This window comes from Amphiprion ocellaris, chromosome 21, assembly GCF_022539595.1.
Source record: "Amphiprion ocellaris isolate individual 3 ecotype Okinawa chromosome 21, ASM2253959v1, whole genome shotgun sequence".
In the NCBI taxonomy this organism is placed as follows: Eukaryota; Metazoa; Chordata; class Actinopteri; family Pomacentridae; genus Amphiprion; species Amphiprion ocellaris.
In genome coordinates, this window is record NC_072786.1 from 9,697,117 (window position 1) to 9,722,546 (window position 25,430).

General features: G+C 38.7%; 2 protein-coding genes across 4 annotated transcripts; one reads left to right on the top strand and one right to left on the bottom strand.

Moving 5' to 3' along the window:
* Window positions 1–1,484: 1,484 nt before the first annotated feature.
* trim24 (tripartite motif containing 24) lies at window positions 1,485–21,015 on the bottom strand. Of its 3 annotated transcripts, none has more exons than XM_035951419.2 (19): window positions 20,289–21,015; window positions 17,092–17,210; window positions 16,841–16,988; window positions 14,982–15,114; window positions 14,496–14,612; window positions 14,147–14,261; window positions 13,920–14,066; window positions 13,717–13,831; window positions 12,358–12,497; window positions 11,859–12,110; window positions 10,356–10,478; window positions 10,118–10,265; window positions 9,954–10,011; window positions 8,229–8,355; window positions 6,783–7,075; window positions 5,170–5,281; window positions 4,932–5,006; window positions 4,583–4,744; window positions 1,485–3,222 (listed from the first exon to the last, which is right to left on the bottom strand). In XM_035951419.2, the coding sequence occupies exons 1-19, from the start codon at window positions 20,554–20,556 to the stop codon at window positions 2,656–2,658; spliced, it is 3,219 nt and encodes a 1,072-aa protein (XP_035807312.1). In that variant the 5' UTR covers window positions 20,557–21,015; the 3' UTR covers window positions 1,485–2,655. The 3 variants fall into 3 exon arrangements, with proteins under 3 accessions (XP_035807312.1, XP_023132954.1, XP_023132952.1); XM_023277186.3 differs by having other exon boundaries at window positions 11,859–12,113; XM_023277184.3 differs by having other exon boundaries at window positions 11,859–12,131; window positions 20,289–21,014.
* A 316-nt stretch (window positions 21,016–21,331) lies between these two features.
* Window positions 21,332–24,817, top strand: LOC111573167 (aldo-keto reductase family 1 member D1-like). The gene is made up of 9 exons (XM_023277187.3): window positions 21,332–21,509; window positions 21,668–21,835; window positions 21,956–22,072; window positions 22,187–22,264; window positions 22,574–22,696; window positions 23,889–23,998; window positions 24,166–24,331; window positions 24,442–24,524; window positions 24,606–24,817. The coding sequence occupies exons 1-9, from the start codon at window positions 21,417–21,419 to the stop codon at window positions 24,646–24,648; spliced, it is 981 nt and encodes a 326-aa protein (XP_023132955.1). The 5' UTR covers window positions 21,332–21,416; the 3' UTR covers window positions 24,649–24,817.
* The last annotated feature ends 613 nt before the right edge of the window (window positions 24,818–25,430 follow it).

A 25,430-nucleotide genomic window follows, 5' to 3' on the forward strand; every position in this document is an offset into this window, starting at 1 on the left:
AAACTCAATGCTCAAAAAGTCTGTACATATTTCATTCCTGACATATAAATCTATTTTTTCAACACTTTTTATGCCCAACCTGCAGGATACCAAACACCCAGTGAGATGTTTTGCCATTCTTCAGACTATTTTTCAGGTTGTTTTGCTTTGTCCTTCTTTCAGACACCCCTGAGTTGTTCTGCTGGGTTGTCCTCATTTATGGGCACCAAAAAATGTTGTTTCCTTGTGTGAAAAAAATCCAAAAATTCAACAAAAAAGTCCCCAAATTTCTGAAAATTTGCAAAACCTTCAGGAAAAAAATTCCAATAATTCCTTAAAAGTTTCCCTTTAAAAGTTTTATTTTAAAAAAACAAAACAACCCAAATTTGCCATGAAAATTCTAGTAAATATTTTCAAAAAAATATTAAAAATCTTCCAAAAAAAATCCTAAAAATATCTAAAATGATTACATAGATATCAGTAAAACTTCAAATATTCTCTTAAGAACATTCACATAAAAATCACCCAAAATCCAGCAAAATTCGCTGGATTTTGGTTGATTTTGTTATGAATGTTCTTAAGAAACATTTTTAACATTTTTTTTTCCCACCAAAAAATATTCAAAGATTTCAGCAAAATGTTGAAAATGTGGACATTACAAGTTCCACTTTGAAAATACATATTTTTTCCACATTTTCAAACTTTAAAACGGGTCAATTTTGACCTGCAGGACGACACGAGGGTTAATACTTGGCCGGGTCAGAGCTTCTCTTGTCTGATTTTAGCGGTGACCTTTGGATCAAACTGGAATATTCATCTTCTGCCAAGCTTCTGCAGACTATGAGTCATCGTGTCGGCCAGTATTTTGGTATATCCAGACTTTTAGGGCGCCATCTATAACCTTTTGCACCCACACAGCTTCATATCATGACATTTCCATCTCTGTGCTTCACTGTCAGGACTACGCATACACTGTGGTTGTCCTGACCAGGTTCACACCAAACGTGCTGGACCCCATCTGAGCTGAATACATTTAGGAATGTGCTCCCGGTATTCACCAGGTTTCTTTCCATGTTTCATGTTGTAGTTTACTGCTGAAATGAAAGCAAGATTTCCTTCACACCATCTGAACTGTCACAGAAACTCTGATTTCCACTGATAACCCTTGTGCCAAGTCTGAAACACGTCTGTTTTCCAGAGCTAAAGCATACAAGTAGCACATGTTTAGTGTCGCTAAACCACTGCAGTTCTGATTAGTGGTACTATTGCTTTGTCGATACCTCCTGATTAAAGCTGACACTGTTTCAATTTCTTGCTGTATCCTTTTCTATCTTCACAAAGTCTCCACACTGGATTTTTTTTTAGTTCCTCTGGCAATCCATTTCCATGCGCAGCCATGATGCAGACATACAGACACAGCCCCTAGATTCAAAACCAGTACAGAAGGAAAAACAAAACCAATCAAAAACCAACAACAAAACAACCCTGAATGAATCAATCAGGTATTTTTAAACAGAAAAAGCATAGCACACATCGCATTTACATGTAATCCTGTTTATTACAAATATTGTAAAAGCAGGTATTTTTTCTGCTCACCATCATAGAGAGTAAATCTAGAATAAATGTACAGGTTTTGTTCTCGATTAGTATTAAAGTGACAACATGGGACAAAGTATTAATGTCTGTTCTGGAGTCACTCTCATCTTAAGTGATGTAAATGTCAAAAATGTGCCAAACGTGTGTGATTTCTTGCACTTTCGTTACATCAGTGAGAACCGCAACGATAAGGTTTTAGTCTAAACCTTATGTAAGAGTAATCATGACGCAGAGCAGCAAGGACACACTCTGGAAAACAGAAGCTGATGAGAAAGTGATCATCATGTCTCGGAATTATCTACGGCTGATAACGGTAGAGTCAATAAAATTTGAAGAGCTGCTCTCCTGACAAAAACACGGGGGCTGCTCTGTGATAAAACAGTGTTTGCTGGGATCGTGGCAACACAGAATAGAGGAAAACAATTAAAGCAGCGCAGTTTCAAACGTCCGATTATTTTAAGAGATTGTTGAAATCAAAGTTGCACTGACATACGTGTTCCTCCTGTACAGAAACTACAGCGTCCATATCTGCCAACTACACAGCATTAATGAGATAATAAAATAATAAAAAATACTACTACTGCAATAAAACAATCTTTCTATGGGCCAAACGGCTAGAACAAGTGAGCAAAAACACTAAAATGGAGGCATTGTTATTTATATTAAGACATCTTGCATGCATTTCTAATCCAAAATTCATATTTTGACAGCAGCATTTGTGCTTTAAATTTGCAGGATTAATATATACAAGGCATAAGCAAGATAAGTGATGATAACAACAAAGAATACCTTGTGTGCTTTTCGGTGTCATCATCACAGAAAATAACCGTTTTATGTTACAATAACAGTAAAGCCTCTGTCCAGCAAAAACACATAAAGAGATTTTTTTTTTTACTCCCTTCGTTGTGCATCTACAGCAAAAACCGCTACTATTCAGTCCAGCAGGAACCTCTTTTCCTATTGCAAATAACAGTACAAAAACTATCTGGTTGCAGCAAATGTCGGTCCCCACTGGGGCCATTTCTGTGGAAGACTGAGATCTTTTTTTTACAGTTTCTCTTCCATTCTGGTTTGATCTATTTATCCCTCCTCTTCTTTGGCTGTTTCTGCAGGAGCTGGTTTCTCCTCCTGAGCTTCAGGCGGATCTGCAGGTTTTTCAGGAGGCAGCTGAGGATTCTCCTTTTTCAGTGAGCTGCAAGTTTTACCGTCTTTTGTTTCGCTCTCAGCAGCCGGGCAGATTTCCACCACTTTAGGAGGAGTGATCTCATCCTGCTTCACCTCCTCTTCTGCAGGAGGATTACCTCCATCTCTGGCCGCTGCTGCTTCACCCGTCTCCTTTTCGCTCGTTTCAGTCGACTCCTTTTCCGGTTTTTCCTCCTCTGCCGGGGCTGTGGCTTCTTCCAGAGGAGCCAAGTCCTCTTCCACTGGAGGGATTCCTTCTCCTGCTGGGCTTTGTGGCTTCTCATCTTCAACAGGTGCCAAACCTTCCTCCATCATCTCTTCTTCTTCGTCTATCTCATCTTCTAGTGGAGGGATCATCTGCTCCTCCCTGCCTCCGGGGAAGGCCTTGTCTGGGTAGATGAGCTTCAGCTGCTCTTCAAAATAGTCCTCCAGGTACAAGCCGGCGCTCCCAACCTCCGAGGTCGCCTGGTAAAGTTAGAAATTTCAGTTAAAAGTTTCATGAAGTGCTGTGATAGATGATAAATGTTGGTCTGGGATGAGCCGATGATATATCCATACATATAATCGGGAATAAACAGTGTATTAGTACATTAACTGTTGATACTTTACACTGCTTTTATTATAACTTTGGCTATTGTTCTCATTTTTACTTATTGCTCCAGTTCTTCTTAATACAACCAATGATAACAGACTTAATGCTACTTACACTATATTGCCAAAAGTATTCGCTCACCTGCCTTGACTCGCATATGAACGTAAGTGACATCCCATTCCTAATCCATAGGGTTCAATATGACGTCAGTCCACCCTTTGCAGCTAGAACAGCTTCAACTCTTCTGGGAAGGCTGTCCACAAGGTTTAGGAGTGTGTTTATGGGAATTTTTGACCATTCTTCCAGAAGTGCATTTGTGAGGTCACACACTGATGTTGGACCAGAAGGCCTGGTTCTCAGTCTCCGCTCTAATTCATCCCAAAGGTGTTCTATCGGGTTGAGGTCAGGACTCTGTGCAGGCCAGTCAAGTTCATCCACACCAGACTCTGTCATCCATGTCTTTATGGACCTTGCTTTGTGCACTGGTGACTGCAGAAAGTTGACAACCTCTTGGCACTATGCGCCTCAGCATCCGCTGACCACGCTCCGTCAGTTTACGTGTCCTACCACTTGGTGGCTGAGTTGCTGTCGTTCCCACACACTTCCACTTTCTTATAATACAGCTGACAGTTGACTGTGGAATATTTAGGAGCGAAGAAATGTCACGACTGGATTTGTTGCACAGGTGGCATCCTATCACAGTTCCACGCTGGAATTCACTGAGCTCCTGAGAGCGACCCATTCTTTCACAAATGTTTGTAAAAGCAGTCTGCAGCCTAGGTGCTTGATTTTATACACCTGTGGCCATGGAAGTGATTGGAACACCTGGTTCTGATTATTTGGATGGGTGAGCGAATACTTCTGGCAATATAGTGTATATTCATATTGTATTTGTTAAGAATGCTGATTCCGATTGAAGCAATTTTTAACTGATTGGTATCAGCAAGAACTTGAGCTTAGATCTTTGTTTGCACCTGTTGCCACACAAGTATTATAAGTTTAAATCATTTCCTTAATATGTGCAGCAATATCAGTGAATAATTGATTAATTGACAAAATCAGTTCATCACATTGTTATTGGCCACAGACGCATGATATAGTCTGCAATGTGGGTGGGATGGGGATGAAAAAGTCTGAGACAATACCAAATTTTAATTTAAATTTTGAAGTGATAATTGTAAATAAAACTTCTTACGTTTGCAAAACGGACAAACTATTCAAACTGACACTTACCTTATAGTACTTTGCACAGTTGAAAAATATAAGCCTGACGTCAGTGACAAACCCCTCTGTATTATCATAATGTTCACCATCTTTTGACTTTGACTCCAGCTTCTTCTTCACAATCGACAAATCCATCGGAGTCTTTATCAGTTCTTTGTACCTTCTTGTCTCCTGCAGTAGAAGAACAGTGAAAGTTAAGCACCTGGTACACATCGTCTCTCAAAAATTAAGTGTCACTATCAAACATGATGCTTGTACAGAGATTAAGCTTCAACTGAATGTAATTATAGTTAACACGCTGACTCCTGAGCAGTTTCTGGCTGTCCATATTGACTAGATATTAAATAAAAAGCCTTACCGATGGAGAAGCAGGCGCCTGGAAGTCAGTGCTGAAATCATTACAGAACAGACGCAGAAGCAGCCTCTCACACCTCTACAGTAAGAAGAAAAAGAGCGGCAGCAAGTTACAGATTTTTGTCCTCAAGAAAAATACATTAAGTGCTTTCATTAAAAAAAATACACAGGAAAACCTTCATCTCAAACTAAGGTAAGATTATATAAAGAGAAGGAAAAAACATCCAGCTGAGTGAGTTTACCCGTCTGTCAACAGGTGGGAACTCTTCAGAGACTGGAGCGTCTTTGCTGTCACAGTCGTACTCCATCTCAGGAGCGACGAGGTCTCGACAGAACGAACAGAACCACTCGCCACTGAGGAGAGATGAAAGGTCACAGAAAGCTGTTAGGACATATGAAAAGATTTGAAAATTAGATTAAAACTGTACATCTTACAAGATAAGTCTTAGATAGAAACAAGAGAACAGCCTAAAAGGAGTCACATCATTAAAATATTTTATTTTTAACCATCTTCTCCTCTGATTATTCTGCAGGTAACAGATGAACAGTTGCTGTATTGAGATATATAAAGCCAAATTTTAGACTTTGCAACTGCTAGACAGAATTGACTGTGAAAATTTATCTGCTTTGCATAAATTTGCAATTAAAGATCTACATTATAGAAATTGCTGTTCAAAAAACACCAACATGTCTGACATATTAGACTGTGTATCATCATGTTTTAGCTCAAAAACATGAAACATCGAATCATCAAAGTGGTTGTAGAAATATCATTAGTCATAAAATACAGTTGTAAAGTATTTGTAGTACATAGTCACTTTTTTCCCCACAATATTAGTAACATCTGTGGGACATTTTTCATCCATCCATCCATCCATTATCTATACACCGCTTAATCCTCACTAGGGTCATGGGGGGCTGGAGTCTATCCCAGCTGACTCAGGTGAAGGCAGGGGACACCCTAGACAGGTCACCAGTCTGTCGCAGGGCTACATATATAGACAAACAAGCACTCTCACATTCACACCTACGGGCAATTTAGAGTAATCAATTAACCTCAGCATATTTTTGGACTGTGGGAGGAAGCCGGAGTACCCAGAGAAAACCCACGCATGCACAGGGAGAACATGCAAACTCCATGCAGAAAGATCCCGGGAAAGCCGGGACGCGAACCAGGGATCTTCTAGCTGCAAGGCGAAAGTGCTAACCACTACGCCACTGTGCAGCCCGGACAATTTTCAGATGTTTTTAATTTTTCTAAAATAAATTATCCCAAAAAATGTAACTTTCTTTTTTCTTCTTTAGAACTTAATGCTTTTTAACTGTGTTATACTGCACAAAATACATTCTTAAGTCCTCTCTACTTGTAGCCATAGTTGTGCTGTTTCCATAGAGGTGCAGGACTTTATATTGCAGTGAAAAATGAGCCCGTACTAAATGTAAAATGTGTGGGGTTCAGATGGTTAAAGCACTTCTCAGGTGAGGAAGTTCGTTTCCAGTTTCAGAAAATCAAAGCTAAGTAATAGTGACCCCAAGAGGAAGCTCTTGTATCACCATCACAATCTACAATAAAAAGGCATAGACCTGGCAAATTTGTACTAACACAGATTTTAGAAGGTTTATATTATAGAACTTCAAAAAAATGTTCATGAACTTAAAATATTAACAATAAACTCAATGTTAAAATGTAGACGGTCTTCAAACTCACAAAAATGGTTTCATAAAGCATAAAAACAGGTTTGATTTGGGGTTGAAACACTCTCTTTTGTGTACTATAATGCTCATGTCTCTGAGTTTGTGTCATTTTGATGATAATCCAACATTACATGATACTGTGTAGTGACCTGTCTCTCACCTGGGGGACTCATTCAGAGTGGGGATGTGGCAGGCCAGATGGAAAACTTTGGGACATTTGTCACAGCAGAGCAGCTCCCCTCCGTTCTGACAGACGGCGCACCAATCCTCGTTAGGATCTTCTTCCGCCTCCGCTCTCTTTTCAGACTCTGGCTGCGATGGTGGCTGAGGACGCTGGTCATTGGAGTCTGATGTAGGAGCTGGAGCTGGTGCAGAACTTTTCTGTTGCTGCCTGGGCTTCGACTGAGTCCCAGTGCTGCTGTCCGGCAGGCTGGACCCGACACTGGACTGCACCTGTAGGGAACGGAAGTATGGGATATATGCAGTTAGAGCCAATGACCCACAGAAATAAAAGACACATATTGGGAAAATGGGCACTGATTGAGGAGGAGCAGCCACTTAACCATTTGAAGCCTAAGCAGTTTTTGCTCCTGCTACATTTTTATGCACTGTGGGCTCATTTTTCACTGCAATATAAAGTCCTGCAGCTCTATAGATGCAGTACAACAATGACTAGAAGTAGAGACCTCAAAAATGTCCTCTGCAGAATTAGGTTGTATTGGATGAATTTTAACTTGTCTTTTTTTTAACATATAAAACATTTGTTTAAGTATCCACAGATGTTATCAATATTGGAAAAAATGGTGATTCTACCACCTATAATATTTTACAACCTACGGTACGTTATTATTTTGATAGACTGGCGACCTGTCCATGGTGTCCCCTGCCTTCACCCTAAGTCAGCTGGAAGAGGCTCCAGCCCCACCGCGACCCTAATAAGGATTAAGCGGTATATAGATATTGGATGGATCATTATTGTCTTTCCATGTTGTCTCGGTAGCTGCTCTGTTTGAACACAAGATTCAAGAGTTTATATTTGTCACACACTCACACAGATATGTACAGTAAAATTCAAAGAAACACAGCCTGCAGTTCAGCCAAATATTCCCTGAATTGTCGTCATGTGACAGTTGGTCTCCACTGAGTCACTAATGGCTTCGATGTTGTGACAAAGAGTGCAAAATGTTTTGTTTTTTACTGAATCTGGTTACAGCAAATTGTTATGATGTAGAATAAAATGATTTTGACAAAATATCACAAGATTTTGTTAAGTTTCCCAATTCAATTTAAAAATTAAGGATTCTGGCCATTTTAACGCTGTCTGGCTTTGATAAACGGTGAAATTTTGGTGATTTTTTTTTTTTTTTAAGATAATATGCCTATCAGGTCTGCTGGCAAGTTTTTTTCATTAACAGAGTCATTTTGAGCTTGAACTAAAGCCATATAACATGACACAATATTAGTAATTAATGTATTTTAAAAAGATTGAAATATTAAAGATATTACTTTAAACTTATGTTACGCTGCATTTAGAACACAATTACAATCACAACAATCAAACGTTTTCTTCAGGCTCTAGAGTGAGGTAATCTAAGTATTCTCTTACAAAGTGAACTTCATCCTCATCCTCCGGTTCGTCCTTGATGACGATAACGGGTCCTGGGGACGACCTTCTTCTTCGTTTAGCTGTGGGGGCGGATGGCGGCTCCGAAGCCTGTTTCCAAGTTGTCGTCCTTCAACATACAGATTGTCAGAGAGGGAAGAGAATGATTAGGATTAAAACATAGTTGAAAAATAGACACTCTGATCTTGGTTTTACACTGTTTTTAGGTTTGTCATCTGAAATATGTGATTGTCATGTGTTACATATACGAAAAAAAAACATATATATACGTAATGGTCAGGCTAAGAAGACTAAAACTGGCAAATAAGAACAATCTGAGCATTGCAGGGTGTATAAACCGGTGAACAAAATCACACTTGTTTAAATTTATGCTCCCAAAAACGCAGCATTAAAATAGTCCAGTTTTAAATCTATGGCACTAAATTGTACACTAAACTGTACAGATTGACTGGTTCCTGTTTGGTTGATGTGCTTTTATGTGACCAAATTCTGATTGGTCGGAGAATCGCTGGTGCTACAGGAGGAGAAAAGCTTTACATCAACAGCCTTTCTGGATTAATACAATATTTTTTGGAGCAGGAGGAACAGACTACTTGTGACCTAACCCTCACCCCTGCATTTTCACAGTTTTTAACTCCACCAACCCAAAAATAGACGAGATTTAACTTAATATCAGTGACTCCAAAGTAACTGAAACCATGTCACATTCATGGCTCTATTTTGTTGTAACAAATCGCCCAAACCAGGGACAGGAGTTGAAAATTAGCTTAATGCTATACACTATATGCAATACATCAGATGTTTTCTATGTTAATTGCATGGTCCCTGAACAAATAAAAAAAATAAATATGAAATAAATAAGAGTCAAGAGCAAACTTTGCAAACAGCAGTTTGTTTAAGGTCCTAAACAAACTGCTGTTTGCAAAGTTTGTTCGCCTAAACTTTAGGCTAACTTGTCTGCATTAAGTTTGTTTTATGCTTGATGCATCTGCGCGAATTACATCATTTTAGCAGCCACTTTCCCTTGCGCAGTCCTTATCAAGCTGAAGATTTTTCCACATCGCACACCTCCAAGCTTTTCAAACAACGCAGATGGAGACGCACGGAAAGCACAGTGGAAGAACAGGAGCTCCTAGCAGCAGAACTTCAGAAATACAGGCATTTATATGATTCATCACACAGGGATCACCGTGATAACCGGCTTACGAACAATTCATGGCGTTAAATTGCAGCCACACACAGCGAAGAAGAGCAGTGGGTGAAGAAAACCTGGAAAGATCTATGCGACAGAGACGATACTCCTTAACTGTTCTTGTGCTGGGATCGTGAGTTGATATGGTTCTGTTTTCAGAAATGATCTAAATATGAGCAGGTGTAAAGACGTCTGTTGTTATCGTTTCATTCTAAAATGATGTTAAAATGATTTCTCGTGCAACAAATGCTAGGTTTTTATGTTAATTTATAATGCATTCAGGCTCATCAGGCTGACAGGTTGAGTGAACTCAACACACTGTGGCCAGCTTTAGTTAATCTGCAGAAATTTAACCAATTGTTGATTTGAAGCTACAATTTTAGTCAAACGCATTTTCTTCTGTTCACTGCAACCCTACTTTATTTATCTATATGTGTGTGATCTCACAGCAACAGTCAAACATATAAATAAACAATAGGAAGAAGGACAAACTGTCTTTTAGGATCCTTTCTCACCCTGTGCTCCTGTCTGTGGAGGACGGCTTGGCCATCGGTGAGTTCTGTCTTGCTTGAACTTAAAAAAGATAAAAGAAAATTACATTTCAAGATCTAGAAGACAAAAGAAAAGCTCTCTGTTGATTTTGATAGAAGAAAGGATGAATCAGAGCAGAGATAATGACCTGCTGCATGATTGAGAGCGCTTGTTTTGTCTGCGGCTGCCGAGGTCAGACTCGGTGCGAAGCCGGGTTTGGGGACAGAGATGGTGATGGAGGGCAGAGACCCGCCGGGTTCGCTTCTCTTCAGGAAGGACGACTCTGGCATGCATCTCTGATGGAAATGGAAACAAAACAAGTTGCAGTTAATGCATCGTCACAGTTACGTGTCAGAATCAAATTCTCTTATCCCTCTTCTACCAACCTGATGTAGTGACGTCTGTGTGGCTGCTCCGACGGTTAGAGGTTGGGGGAAGCGTGAATGACCCTGCGACATATCCACAGGTTTAGGAGGGAAACCAGAGCTGTTGATCAGGTCTCTCAGAGACTAGAAATAGAGAAAATATGAAGCTGAATGATCACTTCAAGTCAATTTATGCCACTGATTTGTATATTAAGACAGAGGAGGAGGAGTGGAAACATTTAAATAGTTGCACTTAACCATTTCTACTATAATTTCAGAGAGGAAAAGCAGAAAGGATGCAATTTATTCTAGTATATAAATCAACTTGATCCATCCCGGTGTTTGAGGCAAAATATAATCTAATTTCATGAAAAGCATTTCAGTAATATTCCCATGAATGAAATCTGTATGATAACAAAACTGGCGCACGATGAAGACAAAGTCAGTGATGGGAACTTGACATTGTTATCACAACTGTAAGCAGTCTTTCTGGTATCGCCATTAGTCTGTGATAAGCACCATCTGCAAAAACGTTCTGTGCAACGAACAACAAACGGAATGTTCCCCACAGAACAATGTACTTAAATTCAAATGTGTGTCAGAGTATTGTCCTAAAAAGAAGAATCATACCCAGGGTATCTTTTTGTTTAGTTATATGAAGCTGGTTATCAACTTGGTGAGCCAGCTGAGGTTTTCTAAATCTGGGTAAGAGAGGCAGCAACAGATGATCATATATGGCATATTTTATAAAAGAAAAGCAAATTATAATACTAGAGAAACACGGAGATTTTATAAACATAATACAGACTAAAAACAACACAGCTGCAGGAGCCAAAGCAGAAGGAAAACCTGGACAAAACTGGAGACAGTGTGAATGTTAACAGGCTTACTGATTGCTAAATTATTAGTGAAATAGTAGATCTGACTGCAATTATAACTGTATATTCTATTAAATAAATGTGCTGTTTAGATGTATTCTTCTGGCATGTAAGAGGGTTTTATTTTTTCAGCTGTGCCCTACAGTGTTCAAAGGTCTTAGAGTGAGTAAAAAATGAACATAAAAACATAATGCAAAGCACTAAGCAGAGCTCTTATGGTGAGTAAGACACTTTTATGCTTTATCTTTCAGCTGCTTGTTGGTGTTCAACGGTCTTCGGAGAAAGTAAAGAGCAAATACGAAACAGCATTCAAAGCACTAAGCATGTTTACTGCAAATGTTGAAAGGTCAGCAAGAAGGCTATGAGGTTTAGGTGTTTGAATCAGTTTATGTTTTAGGGTTATATCACTATACAAAGGCACATAGAAAATTACGAAATGGCTTTCAAAACTGGTAATCATCCATTATTATCTGTGCACGGAGCTCTGTGGGATGTTCCGGGAATTTTGAGGCCATTTTTCAAAAGTTTTAATACATATTGATCTCTTATCTCAAACATCTTCAGTATTAGTTACAATGGAGGCTTACCCCAGCCATAATTAAACCTGAAGCGACTTTAATAACCCCTAGATCCGCTTCTAACTGACCTGTGCAGCCTGGAAGCCTGTGTTGTGAAGCATAGACGACGTGGGGCTTCTTGGGTTGGAGTGGGAGCCTCCATATCTCCGTCCCGGCTGAGCCAAGCTGTGGGGACCTTGGGAGGGCGAGGAGCCTCCATGGATGGGTCTGGTTGGGGGCGGAGGGCCGGGAGGTCCGGGAGGTCCTGGAGGTCCTGGAGGTCCTGGGAGTCTCACGTTCTGGTACCAGGACCAGTGGCTGGGAGGAGGCTGCCTGTGGGGCTGCTGGGAAAGCTTGTCAACCTTAGATAGAGAAGTGTTTTAACAGAGTCAAATTTAATTTCTAGATTACAAATTCTATGAATCAAAGCACGGTGTTTGGAGATTTTCAATCTTTGAGGAGTAGGTAAAATATAATTTAACAATTATCCATTTATTATTATTATTATTTATCAGGAAGCAGATCTCCATTCCTAATTAAGACAAATGAACTTGTCAAGGCACTGAAACTACAGAAAATTCCTCCTACCTGCATCTGGAGCTGAGCCAGTGTACTTTGTCGCTGCTGTGCTGAGGCTGACAGACCTCCAGGAGGTGCTTCTGGTCTGGGACCAGTCTGGTGGTTGGCGATGGGGGGCCTCCCTGGACCTCTTTCCACCACCAGAGAACCTGCAAGAAAATAAAAAAATAACACCCAACTGTACCTCTGTCCTATAGTTAACATTTCTGCGGAGTTGCTGACTTGCACAGTAAATATAAAGCATCAAAATGAAGAAGCAGGAACGATCAAAACACATTTTGAGTGAAAGGAGGCTTTCGAATGTGTCTCCAAAAAATACAGGTAAAGTAGGTACATGCATTTAAGTGTTATTGCAGTATTGTTATAAGAGAAACTCTCCTGTAAAAGATTTAAAAGTCAAGCACAAATCAAAAACTACTCAAGCAGAGACCATAAGGCGTTTTCCCAAGACAAACTGTTAGTACTGTTAATGATAATAAGCAGGAGATTGAGTACTGAAAACATTTAGGCTGGCAGGTTATATAGGTCAGATGAGATTAACACACTGAAAGACAAAGGCAAAACCAACATGCTTTGTTTATAGATGGGAGAGCACGACAAATAAAGATAAATATATGATAATAACATGGGAAAATCTTCAAGTGGTGGTATCTACATCAAACTGCTGTGTATTCATTAATGTAAAATCTTATTAGGCACCATCAGACTTGATGGCATGCACTGCTCCTGTCTGTGGTGCAAGCGTATTATCTGAGAAAATGCCTTCACCATCACATTTGAGTATATTTATAATGAAAGTAGGAGAGGGAGGGATTTATATGAGAGAAATGAAGTACTGTTCAGTATGGAAGGTAGTGCAAAAGTCTGAGCATAAACAGATGGTCAGGAAACATTCCTCTGGGCATAAAGCAGGACTCCAGACTGCGAGCAAAATGTTCGCATCTGCTCCCTTTATTTGAGAAAGTGCCAGTTAAAATTTCAAGTGGTGGCATTGTGCGAGTGTACGATGATCATTAAGGTGTATTAGTGTCGCTCTAACCAGCACAGACAGCTACTGTGTTAACCACAGTGGTGGAAAGTAGTACTTCTATGACTTCGGTGAACTGTGGTATTTATACTTAAAAATTCTCGTGAAATGCGAAGTGGACCTACATTCACAGAAAAGAGTGCATGTAGAAAAAATATCACTGTTTCACCTTGGACAAATCTGACATTAGAACACCCTAGTTTAACTACAATTCCTGCAGATTATGTTTTTTTAAGAACACATTACCCTTTTGCAAATCAATCGGAAACATTTGTTTAACTACAATCAGTATTCATTGCTGATTGACACATTGTGTACTTTTTAGGGGAAGACAGTCTTACCAAGATCTACGTTTGTGGCCCAAAAACCCGAACGACATTGGAAACGAACGGAACTCTGAGGAACGATGGAAGGGCTGCAGCTCGCTCTCATCAGGTAATGGATCTGATACAGGATCTAGGAGACAAAAAGAATTTTAAAGTCACTGAGGACACAAAAGTATTGAAGGATTTCGTGAATTGAATTGCTGTTTGATGTTACACACCAGTCTCTTGCAGTACAGGAGAGCTGTTCCACTGTGACTAGCCGTAGCCCATTTGGTGAAGCTGATGACATGATCCAGGTGTCTGCTCAGAGAGTTGACGTCTTCCTGCTGCTTTTTTAAACCCATTTCATGGTCCTTAGTCAAAGCCTAGAAGTAAATGTCAGAAAAGGAATCTTGAATGTCGCAAATGCATTTAAAAAGTCATTCATCTCAGAGATTAAACGTACCTCGAGTTGGTTTACGAGAATCTTTCCCTTCCTGTTGATCTCCATGATCAGGTTGCAGATGGACTTCTTTATTTCATTGGTTACAGCTTTTCGATTCTCTTCAACTTGCTGCAGCCTGTGAAAGTCAGCAAAAAAAAATTAAATGTGCATTATGTCTCACATGAATCTGGATTCAGTTTCAATACTCAAATTGTTCAAGATTTAACTAAAATTGGTTAAATTCAAAGTCCCGAATGCATCCAGCTCTCATTTTCTTTGTGAACCAACATGTGAACATTTTATTAACAAAATACCATTTATATCTGAAATGCAAATAAAACAGACACTCTGCTGCAGAGGATAACTTTACCCAGAGTTGATACAGCTGGACACGTCCTCGATGGCCTTTCTTTTCTCTTGCAACTGCTGCGTCATGTTCTCCAGATATTGCCGGTGGTTTCTGTAAGCATCCTCCAAAAACTGGTAGCTGGAACACAAAGAATGTCAATCAGGAACGAGCAGAGACGAATGAAGGCTTGTTCTTAAGACAATTTAGCATGATTTTTTCATCTCAGTTCAGTCGATCGTCTGAATCTGTTATTCTTTGTAGCAGCACTTTAAATTAAGACACATCATTATCCGTTGCTGCAGTAAAACTGCTTTGACATTATTACATAGACATCCTCAAACATCACATCATAGAAATATCAATCAGTAGCAGGCTCGCTAAATTATCAGCAACACTGTAACAAGTTGCATCACAGCTGTAAAGCACCAGACAGCTGCTGTGAATATTTACAGATAATCACCAGAAAAATATACAATTCTCAGTGTAGGAAGAAGAAAATCAGCGTACTTGTGATCCTTGTGTTTAAGAAGCTGACAGTCTCTACAGGTGAGTCGGTCGCACGTTTCACAAAACAGCTTCAGTGGCTCCTGCTTGTGGATGTCGCAAAAAACGGGCTTCTGTGTGGATATTCCTAAAGCTTCTGTCATACAGAAGTGGTAAGTTTAAAAACAGAAAGCGTAATGTCATTAAATCCAGACAAATATACTGAAAAACTGCTTCCAGGCCAGAACAAGAAGAGAACTCAACTCTGCCAAACACTGACACTAAATATTTGTAATTTCCTGACTGTGACATTTACATAGTCTGGAAATATTTATATTTCTCTACCTTCATCTTTATGCACTTTCTATTCATATACTGAACTGGTTTACATACATAGACTACCTTAAGCCATGAAATTTTTGTATATTTCCAGGAATATTCAATATACAGAACAGCAACATCAGTTATGCTACTGTTTTTTTTTTTTCTCACTTTAGTTTTTTTATTTCCTTTTCACACATATACATGAACAAAACAAACAAGTATGGGATCAGCTCATCACCAATGGGGGGCAGTTACAGTCGACTTTATAGTATTCCATTATAAAACAAAAATGTCCTTCAAATGCTGGTGTCCTTGCCTGTAAACCTATTCCATTTACTCCATTTTCGATCAAAATCATCTTTTTTAATTCTTAAACAATATGTCATTTTTTCCATCACATATATTTCCTGTACTATATCTAACCATTGCTGATGTCTAGGTGGGTCTGAAGCAAGCCAGTTTCTTGTTATGGCCTTCCTGCCAGCCGTGAGAAGAATTTTAACCAGATAGTTATCTTCCTTCAGTACAACTTTACCTATATTTCCCAGGTATAGAGTGGAGCACTTCTTAATAATCGTATATCCAAGTACCTTGTTCATCACAGAGTTGACTTCATCCCAAAATGTCTCTATTTTGGGGCAACACCAGAAGATATGTGTATGGTTAGCATTTATTTCACCACATTGTCTCCAGCATGTTTGCTGTTTTAGTAATTGTTTGCTTTTTAAATTTGGCGTAATAAAAGTTATGCTACTGTTTTTATGACGATCTTAACACACCAAAGAAGCTACTACCATTAAGCTGTATTAGTCTTATGACCTATATTACTGTTTTCATAGTTTAATGTTTTTGTACTTTTATTGTACTTTTCTAATACTCTATTGTAAATGCCACCAATTTTGCACCATATTGTAAATACACATTGCACATTTTTGTAAATATCAGCTTTTGTGGGACCCTATTGTCATTTCTATAACCTTACATGCCAATCGCATGCTCTTTTGTACATTGTTCATTTATCTATCCTGTATGTAATGTGTGAGCAACTGGATACCTTGAATTTCCCCAAGGGGATGAATAAAGTATCCATCCATTCATCTATCTAAAATGTTGTCTGATTGTGTGACAGCGTTGCTGTTTTCTTTCGGTGCACTACTCTATTCCTGAATTTTTCGCAGCTTTTTTAACTGTCAAAACCATCACTGTCAAAAATCATGTCCTGTCAGAAAAGGTTGTCAGAAATACTAGCAGAGAACCACCATTTAGAAATAACAGCTGGTAGCACCTATTCTGAACAACTGTAGTGGTCCCATCCCTCTTTTTACAACAACTTAACTGCTAAGAGTGTATTTCTTAAGTCTACAGGTCATTCTACTTCTCTGTAATTGCGTGAAAAGCATTTAACCAATGCACAGTGTAGCCTGCAGTCAAAAAGCACATTATGCTGTTTGCATAGTTGTTATCTTTTAATAAATACCAGCGTGGTTTAAGTACACAACTGTTAACCTGAGTGCATTACTAAACATATTGTAGCGTAATTACTGGAGAACACACACTACCTGGAGACATCTCCTCCTTCTGACGTATGGTGTGGTCTCTGGTGAACTTGACTCTTTGGTGCGCCTCGATGCACGTCACACACAGGAACTCCACACACTCCACACAGTAACCTGTTGCCTCTGTGTTGTCGTCACAGCTCATGCACACCTATTAAAACACAAAAGGAGACTGAGTTAATGAAAAATCACTGCTGTCGGTGCAGGAAAGTGGTGTCAAACGAGTAGTTTAGGATATTAACGGGATTACCAACCTGGCTGGTTTTCTCCACGGTGCTGCTTGGCACCTCAGCGGAGTCCTTGACAAAGAAATTGTCTAATACGTCCATCTCCCAGCATTCCTGTCTGCATACTGGACATCGAATAGCACCCACTGGAGCAAGACACAACATCCATTACTGGAAGCATCTACTAACAGCCATTTACATGAATTTATTCCCTCCATAAAGACACAGAACTCAGAGAAATGTTTCTATAACAGTGATATAATAATGACACTATAAATAACTAAGGATTTTAGTACAAATATTAGACATGGAGCATGACAAAAGGAGGCTTTAAATGTGACATTGTAATTCCAGTCCAGAATATTTTTTTAAATACCATCATTAAACTTTAATGTGCCTGATATTAAAGGCTGCATTTTGTGTATAATCACAATGTTGAAACTGCAGCAATGACTCAGTATATTTACTGAAATAACTCTACTGTACCCCCTTCCAGACTCTTTTCTGTAAACTGATGGTATCTTTACGTGTTGCCTTTATGTCACAATGAGCAACCTGTTCACTTTTCCGTGAAAGTAACACAAATCTGAACTACACGCACACATAAGCAATGTAGCTCAAGTTGCACAAAATGATTTCCGGAGGGTTTTTTTCCACATTCCCGCATCAATATTGGTACAAAAACAATACAGGGAGTGCAAAAGACAGAATTTACATACCAGGATTGCTAAACACCTTGCTCATTCATTTAATCTATTACAGACTAAAATGTCAATGAAACTTAACCAGATTAATGATACTCCCTAATAATAAAAGTAATGCAGGTTTTGGCAAGTTTAGTTTGTAGCTTCCAGCTATCTGTAAGAGACTTTCCACTGAGGTTAATAAATACCTGAAGGATAAAACAACAGCAGGATCTATGAGGGTGAGAGAGCTGTGTCGAAAATTTCCCCGCTGCGTGATCAATAAAGGTTTAATCTATCTATCTATCTATCTATCTATCTATCTATCTATCTATCTATCTATCTATCTATCTATCTATCTAGTTTAACACATGTACATCAGCAGGAACTTCATCAATTACTGTAAATTATAAATTATTCCCGACATGGAGACAGGATTTGCCACAATTTAACAGCACGTCACATTGTGTACTATTTTATCATAAGACAGTTGAGCTGTTACGCAGAGTCACCATTTACAGGCTACAGTTAAAGTATGTGTTCCACAGCAGTCGTCCTCAGGTTGACTCCTGATATTTTCATTGTTCATAATACAGTAGTTCGATTATCACCACACACTAAGTTTTCAGTGTTCAGAAAATCATAAATAAATGAGGGTATTAAAGCTTGCTGTATGTCTAGGCTTAATCTTTTGTTAATTAGTGCATTATTATGTCTTATACACCGCTTGTACTATCCAATGTTCCGTCCATAAAGTGACCAATGTCTGAATGACAGAAAGCAATCGCTTTAACAGATTCATGAAGCCAGCAATGCTGTGTATCATATGGTACAAAATGGTTATATTTAAACTGTTCCTGCTGAGAGAAAAAAAAAAAAACAATAGATAGCTTTGCCTCTTTTGTCAGTATAACTGCATTCCTAATTATTTGTTGACAGTGTAACACGCTTCTGGCAGCAGAAAGCCGCTACTTAAGTATTATTCCAGTACATCAATATTGACATAATGGGTAGAAACATCAGTTTATTTTGTCCAGGCCTATCTGAAGATACACAATCAAACTGCAGTGATGAAACTAAACTTCAAAACTTCCTCTTAAGAGCTTCGGTAGGCAACTAGACTTCTCATTTTGCTCCTTGAAGACATTTAATCTCTCATTCCAACTGACTGATGGGGAGTCCCAGATATATACTCTCACCCACAAATCACATGAATAATGGTTCAATAATGACTCAACACTCACAAGTCTTGGGGTGTGAATGACTGCAAAACTTTCAGGTAAGGGATGACTCAAGGTGCTAATGATACTGAAACTTTCTCAGGACAGAGTTCTCAAGACTGCAATATAAGTTTCTGATAAATTGTGTAGTAGACCTCCACCTATGTTTAAAGATGACTGTTCCAGTTAAATATAAATAGCCACCTCTCTCCTCTTTCAAAGCATCAGTGTTCGCCGTCTGGAATCTAAAACTGCTATCGTCGAAGGAGTGTCTCTTATCTTTTAGATACAGGTGGAATGTTAAATCTTGTCCCAATAAGCTGGTTCTTCTGAGATGTGCTTTGCGATTGTTGAGTGGATGCTTAGTCTCATCTGCACATAAGTCTGTGCATTCCTTGCTGCATTGAACTGCATATACAATGTCGTTCAGCTTGTGTGATGGAGTTTTATCTTTTAAGTGAATCAGTTTTTGCCTCACGGCGCTTGGTGTGTCTTAAATGCACTGAGATGTCCTCAGGCACACCAGCTTTATGATCACTTACAATGTTGTTTCACCCGTCCTTCTTTTCCTCTCTTGTTTGATGCTGTTTTTTTCCACATCTCTTCGCTGACTTAACAATGGCTCAGTGGGGATAGTCATAAGTTTTACATGTACGTGCTTATTTTCCTATCCTTCTGTTGTTGTAAGGGACATTCTCAGCTCAGTGGTTATAAAGATGTGATGATGGTACACAATCAAACTAATAAACACAGAGTTTATGTTCTGGTGGGACATAGAAGACAGACGGTGCGTGAAAAGAGTGAAGGAAGGCATCTTTGTTTAATCTCTAAAGAGACCACCCATTGGGTACTTAGAATGCAGTTTTGAGATTCTATATGATTTAGGGGTGATAATATATCATGTGGCACTCCCAGTCAGGCAGTTAGAAGTGAAGAAGCCTCTTGGATGATACAAAATCAAACTGAGAAACCCCAATTGATTTGATGGTTTGAGAAAGGAGTAACGGAAGGGAACTATGTCAAACTGAAACTGCTATCTCTTAACAGACCACCTATTAGGTACTTACAATGTAGTCTCGAGATTCTATGTGATTTAGGGGTAATAATATACATGTGAGACTACAGCTACAAGTGAATAAGCCTACTGAATTAGAAGTGAGACGCCTTCAAGAACCAAAAAGAAAAGTAAAGCTGCTTTGTACTGAAGCTTGTAGGATCACGGTGAGCTGGATAACTGAGAATCAACATGATCAAAACTGAATACGCTCTGCTACTACAGCTTTATAAGTCATTTCCACATTAGTTAATAGACTTTTCTTACATTGTTTGCTGCTGTCAACGTGCGAGTCCCGCCTGGGGTCTGCGCTCCTGAAGGGGGCAGGCAGACACCTCTTACAGAAGGAGTGGAGACACGGCAGCAGCTTGGGCTCTCTGTTGTGGAAGCTCAACTTGCAGATGGGACAAGTGTCCATGAGCCCGAAGGTGCCTTGCTGCTTCAGCCTCTCTTCTCCTGCCGGCAAACTTTCCGCCTCGTTTTCCACGATAATGACAATGTCGTCGTTGTCAACATTTTCGGCACTTTCGTCCATCTTTTCCCCTTCTCTCTACTGCTGCTTCTCGATCAAGCAATCAATAAAACTAGCGCTGCGGTTGCACACAGAGTCTCGCTTACAATTTTACTCACTTAAGGAAGATAAATATTATTCATATCAGCATTTAAGACATGGTTTGTTTATTAAACGGGTTGCTTCATGAAGCGCTAATATAACAGCAGCTTTAGTTTACTGAAGTGTATTTCTGACCATTTGGAATGCTAAATTAGCATCGTAGCCGCTTCTAATTGCACATAAGTCTAAAGGCAATAAATAGTAAATTCACAGGTTTATGACGTTTCTTATTTAAACAGGCGAAATTTAAAAGCGCACAGTCAAGTATGAATAAAAATTACGCTACACACATAGTGTTTTGAAGCTCATTCGTCCACAGGGAAAGGCGACCATCTGTGCTTTCTTTGCCCAAAACACAAACCATTTATTACCCAGACTGCACTGCGGTATTTTCAGCGCTACGGCGGCCGGTGTAGGGCAAATTCTACGCCGCCGCGATAAACCAAATAATTTCGCAATTCCACTGACTCTCGTGTGATCTGATTTACACAATATATTCCAGGGAATAAATGTGGCACTAGAAACGTAATCATATTAATATTGTTTTTATTGTATTATTACTAAGCATACTAGCATAACTCATCATTACTTATGAATGTTTAAGAGTTTAGGCTTTTATCATTCTCTACTTGTGAGATAAGCTGCTTTTTTCCAACAGGGAGGTGGAGTCTTTTGACAGTGACCAAAGGGCAACAGTCTGCCTGCCAAGCCTGCATGAGGGTCTATGCAATAGATCTCAGCTTGTGGCACTGGCAAAGTTCACAGCACACATTTTCACAAACATGGAACTGACCGCAGAGAATCACTCCATTCCCCTGAGTGATGGAAACACTATACCTCTAATAGGACTGGGAACATATGGAAATCCCCAAGAGGTAAGGACGCATTGATTAACCTTGTTGGACCTAATATATAAATAACTAGTTGGCCTACATATGGCAAAAACAAGTTACACAAGACTTTAAGTGTTCATGCTGTAACTGTTGCTCGTGAACTGATATTTTAGTCATGGAGGTTGTTTTGTTGTTGACAGACCCCTAAAGGAACTGCATGTGAATCAGTCAAAGTGGCTATTGAGAAAGGGTACAGACACATAGATGGAGCTTTGGTCTATTTCAACGAACATGAGGTGGGACAAGCAATAAGGGAAAAAATTGCTGATGGAACGGTGAAGCGAGAGGACATTTTCTACTGCGGAAAGGTTTGCAAAGTTTGCATGTCGGTCTGTGCGAATGCTGACCATTGACCTTTTCTCCAGAACCAACATAGCCACTTCTTGCCATGATATCCTACATTTTTTTGGTCTGTGCTCATGTTGCAGCTGTGGAACACATTTCATCCCCCAGAGTTGGTTCGGCCTGCTTTGGAGAAAACCTTACAGACGTTGCAGCTGGATTATGTGGACCTCTATATCATAGAGCTGCCCACAGCCTTCAAGGTATATACGTGTCACATTAAAAACACCTTTTGAAACTGCAAAAATAGCATTTTTAGGTTAGGAAAAATTATTTTACCTCACCAAATATCAGTGAAATATTGTTATTTTCTGAAGCCAGGAGACACATTCTACCCCAAAGATGAGAATGGAAAGCACATTTATCATGAAACGGACCTCTGCGCTACATGGGAGGTGAGACTTTTTGACATTTTGATTTAAGAAAAGAAAATTGAAGTGACTCACATATGGACGACACTGGCTACAACTAATAAAATATTCACGAGATGATGAAAATAAGTCAACATTCACAACCATCTTGCAGTTCCACACTCGATACTACCTACAGCTCAGTGGTAAATGTAAAACGAGTCAAAGTAATCAAACCTTTGGCAGGTAAATAAATCTTTGACTTTATTCTGTGTCAATCTGGCTATTTAACTAAGTTCAAAGTTCAAGGTTTATTGCTGCTTTATGGCTATGTCCTTCTTCTGTCTTGAACAGGCTTTGGAAGCCTGCAAAGATGCCGGACTGGTAAAATCTATTGGAGTTTCCAACTTCAACAAGCGACAGCTGGAACTGATCCTTAACAAACCTGGACTGAAACACAAACCTGTGTCAAACCAGGTACAAACACATAAATGTTGCAGCAGTATTCAGGAAATAAGTCCAAGGATTTGAGTTAACATCAGTCTGTATACACACTGTGAGTTTAAAAAATAACTCAACCTTAATCCCACTGCTAGTTACTATAAACCGGATTGCCTCCTCCTCCTCCTCCTTCTTTTTCTTCTTGTTATAAAATGTGAAAGCATAAAAATACCATCCTGATCTCTATTCATCACATCATTCTGTGAGACATTACTGGAAAAAAATTAATTTGAGGATTTTTCTCCACATCAATAATAATTACAATGCATTTTATAACCTTAATTTTACGTGACCATGTATTATTTTGGCCTGTTAATGGCTAAAGAAGGATATTTACATGTTGAAAACATGTTATTTTAACATTTAACAGCAATTACAGTATGTTGAAGATGAATTTAATTCAGAACAACAAAGTCTATCTTTTACTTTATATTTTATGTATTTAAAATATGATAATTTCTGTGTATAAAACTGTATTTTGTCAGATTACCTGTTCTTATGCACAATGCACTGATGAAAACACATGCATTCAACATTCAATATTTGTGAATGTTTTTTATATTTTTTAAAAAGAAAAAGAAAATGTATGGTCATTCAGTTACAGAGTTTTGATGTAATTTTACATCGGACAAGTAAATTCTGGGCTATTTTCAAAAATTTTGGACATTTTCATGTATTTCAGAAATACAGAAAAAAAATGTGTAAAATAAAACAGTCACAGTTTGGGTAGTAAACAAGACTTCAATACAATTCTTAATGCTTCTTCAAACCCAGAACACCTAACATGTTTCACATCTGCCTGTATTTTGACAGACAGAAGTTAGAAAACTGCTTTGCTCACTGCAAAAAGCAGCTTTACTGCCTCTAACACATCAATGATCTGTATTTATCCTAAACATCATGTCCACCTGATGATCCACGATAAGTTTCACTCTGTACTGAGGGCAGCAAATCTACTTTTTTGAGCATTTTTTGGGGTATCTGTAGTCATTTTACTTAAAAATAAGTTAATTTCCATGTTTCACATATGTGGGAGGAGTAATCAAATAGCAGAAATATCATAATGTTGAACTAGAAGAATGCCCTTTGGAAACTAAATCTGGATCTGAAAAGCACCTGGTCCATCTTCATGAACTCACACATTATATTTGCACTGTTTTTCACACAGGTTGAGTGCCATCCCTATTTCACTCAGCCAAAGCTGCTTGATTATTGCCGGCAGAAAGATATTGTCATCGTTGGCTACAGCCCCCTGGGGACATCTAGAGACGCATCCTGGTAATAGACATAAATTATACCACATTTAGTTCAAGTTTAATTATTAAAAGAGATACCATGTTGCAACTCACCAGATTGATGTGTTCTCATAAAACTTTCAATGATGGCATTTCTCTGGAAAAATGTAACCTGCTGCATCAGAGTGACAACACTAACCTTTTGAACAGGGTAAACCTGAAATGCCCCCCTTTGTTGGAAGATGAGCTGCTGGCTTCAATTGCCAAAAAGTATAAAAAGACCACAGCTCAGGTGTGTCTCAGATTCAACGTGCAGAGAGGAGTGGTGGTCATCCCCAAGAGCTTCAACCCTGATCGCATTAAGGAGAATTTTGAGGTGTGTTTGTGTTGCATCTGTTTGGATAATAATGAAGTTTTCTATGTATTGTCTGCAGAAAAACAACTTGACATCTAAAATATTTTGCTACTTTCATTTCAACCCTGCAGATCTTTGACTTCTCTCTCTCTGACGCTGAGATGACGGCGATTGAAGGCTTGAACAAGAACATTCGTTTTGTGGAGCTTCTCATGTGAGTAAAGTTCAGCCTGTGTGATGTTTTACTTCTCTAATAAGAACATAATTATTCATTTCTCTTTGCTTGACTCGACAGGTGGTCTGATCATCCAGAGTACCCGTTTCATGATGACTACTAGACCCACCAGATATCAAGATATACTTAAATTTCTTCTTGATTTCACAAAATTATGCATGTTAACTCAAAAATTATTTTGCTACACCATTTATTGTAATTTTATGAAATATATATTTGATATATGCTATTGATCTGTTTATTAAAGCAGTAATTTTGATTATTTCAATAAAGTCTCTGTATTTTTGGCCAGATTTAGCAATAGAAAACTGTAGTTTTTTGATTGTATTTTTCATCACAAGATTTGTGAAGCATTTAAAGACAAATGGAAAACACAGTTCTAGGCCTTGCTTTTCTTGACATTCTGCATGGTTTTTCTGTCTCAGATGGAAGTGAAGTAGGGGTGATTTTAAACCAGAAACATCTGCAGCAACAACACTTAACCCTTATTGCCGTGTCAAATGATTATTCATGAAAATAGCATTTTAATTTTAGCAGAAACATCTAATTAAATTACATATTTATTCTACTAAATTTTCATACAAACTTACTGCACTCTTTGTGGTAAAGCTGAATTTCGCAGTTTTTTTCAACAGCTGCTTTCATCTGGATCAAACAATCATAACAGAAATATACAGAACTTGATGTCAGTGGTAACAAGAAAAATGTCTTTGTGAAACTTAAAAAAAGGGACAATAACCTCTAAAATATAACCCTAATGAATGAAACCAAGTTATTCTGATGCATTAACATCATTTTAATAACAACGTAGTAGTTGCAATCATTTTTTTGCAGGTGGAAAACTGCAGTATATGAGCCAAATTGCTCCTTTAAAGTTATTTCAAC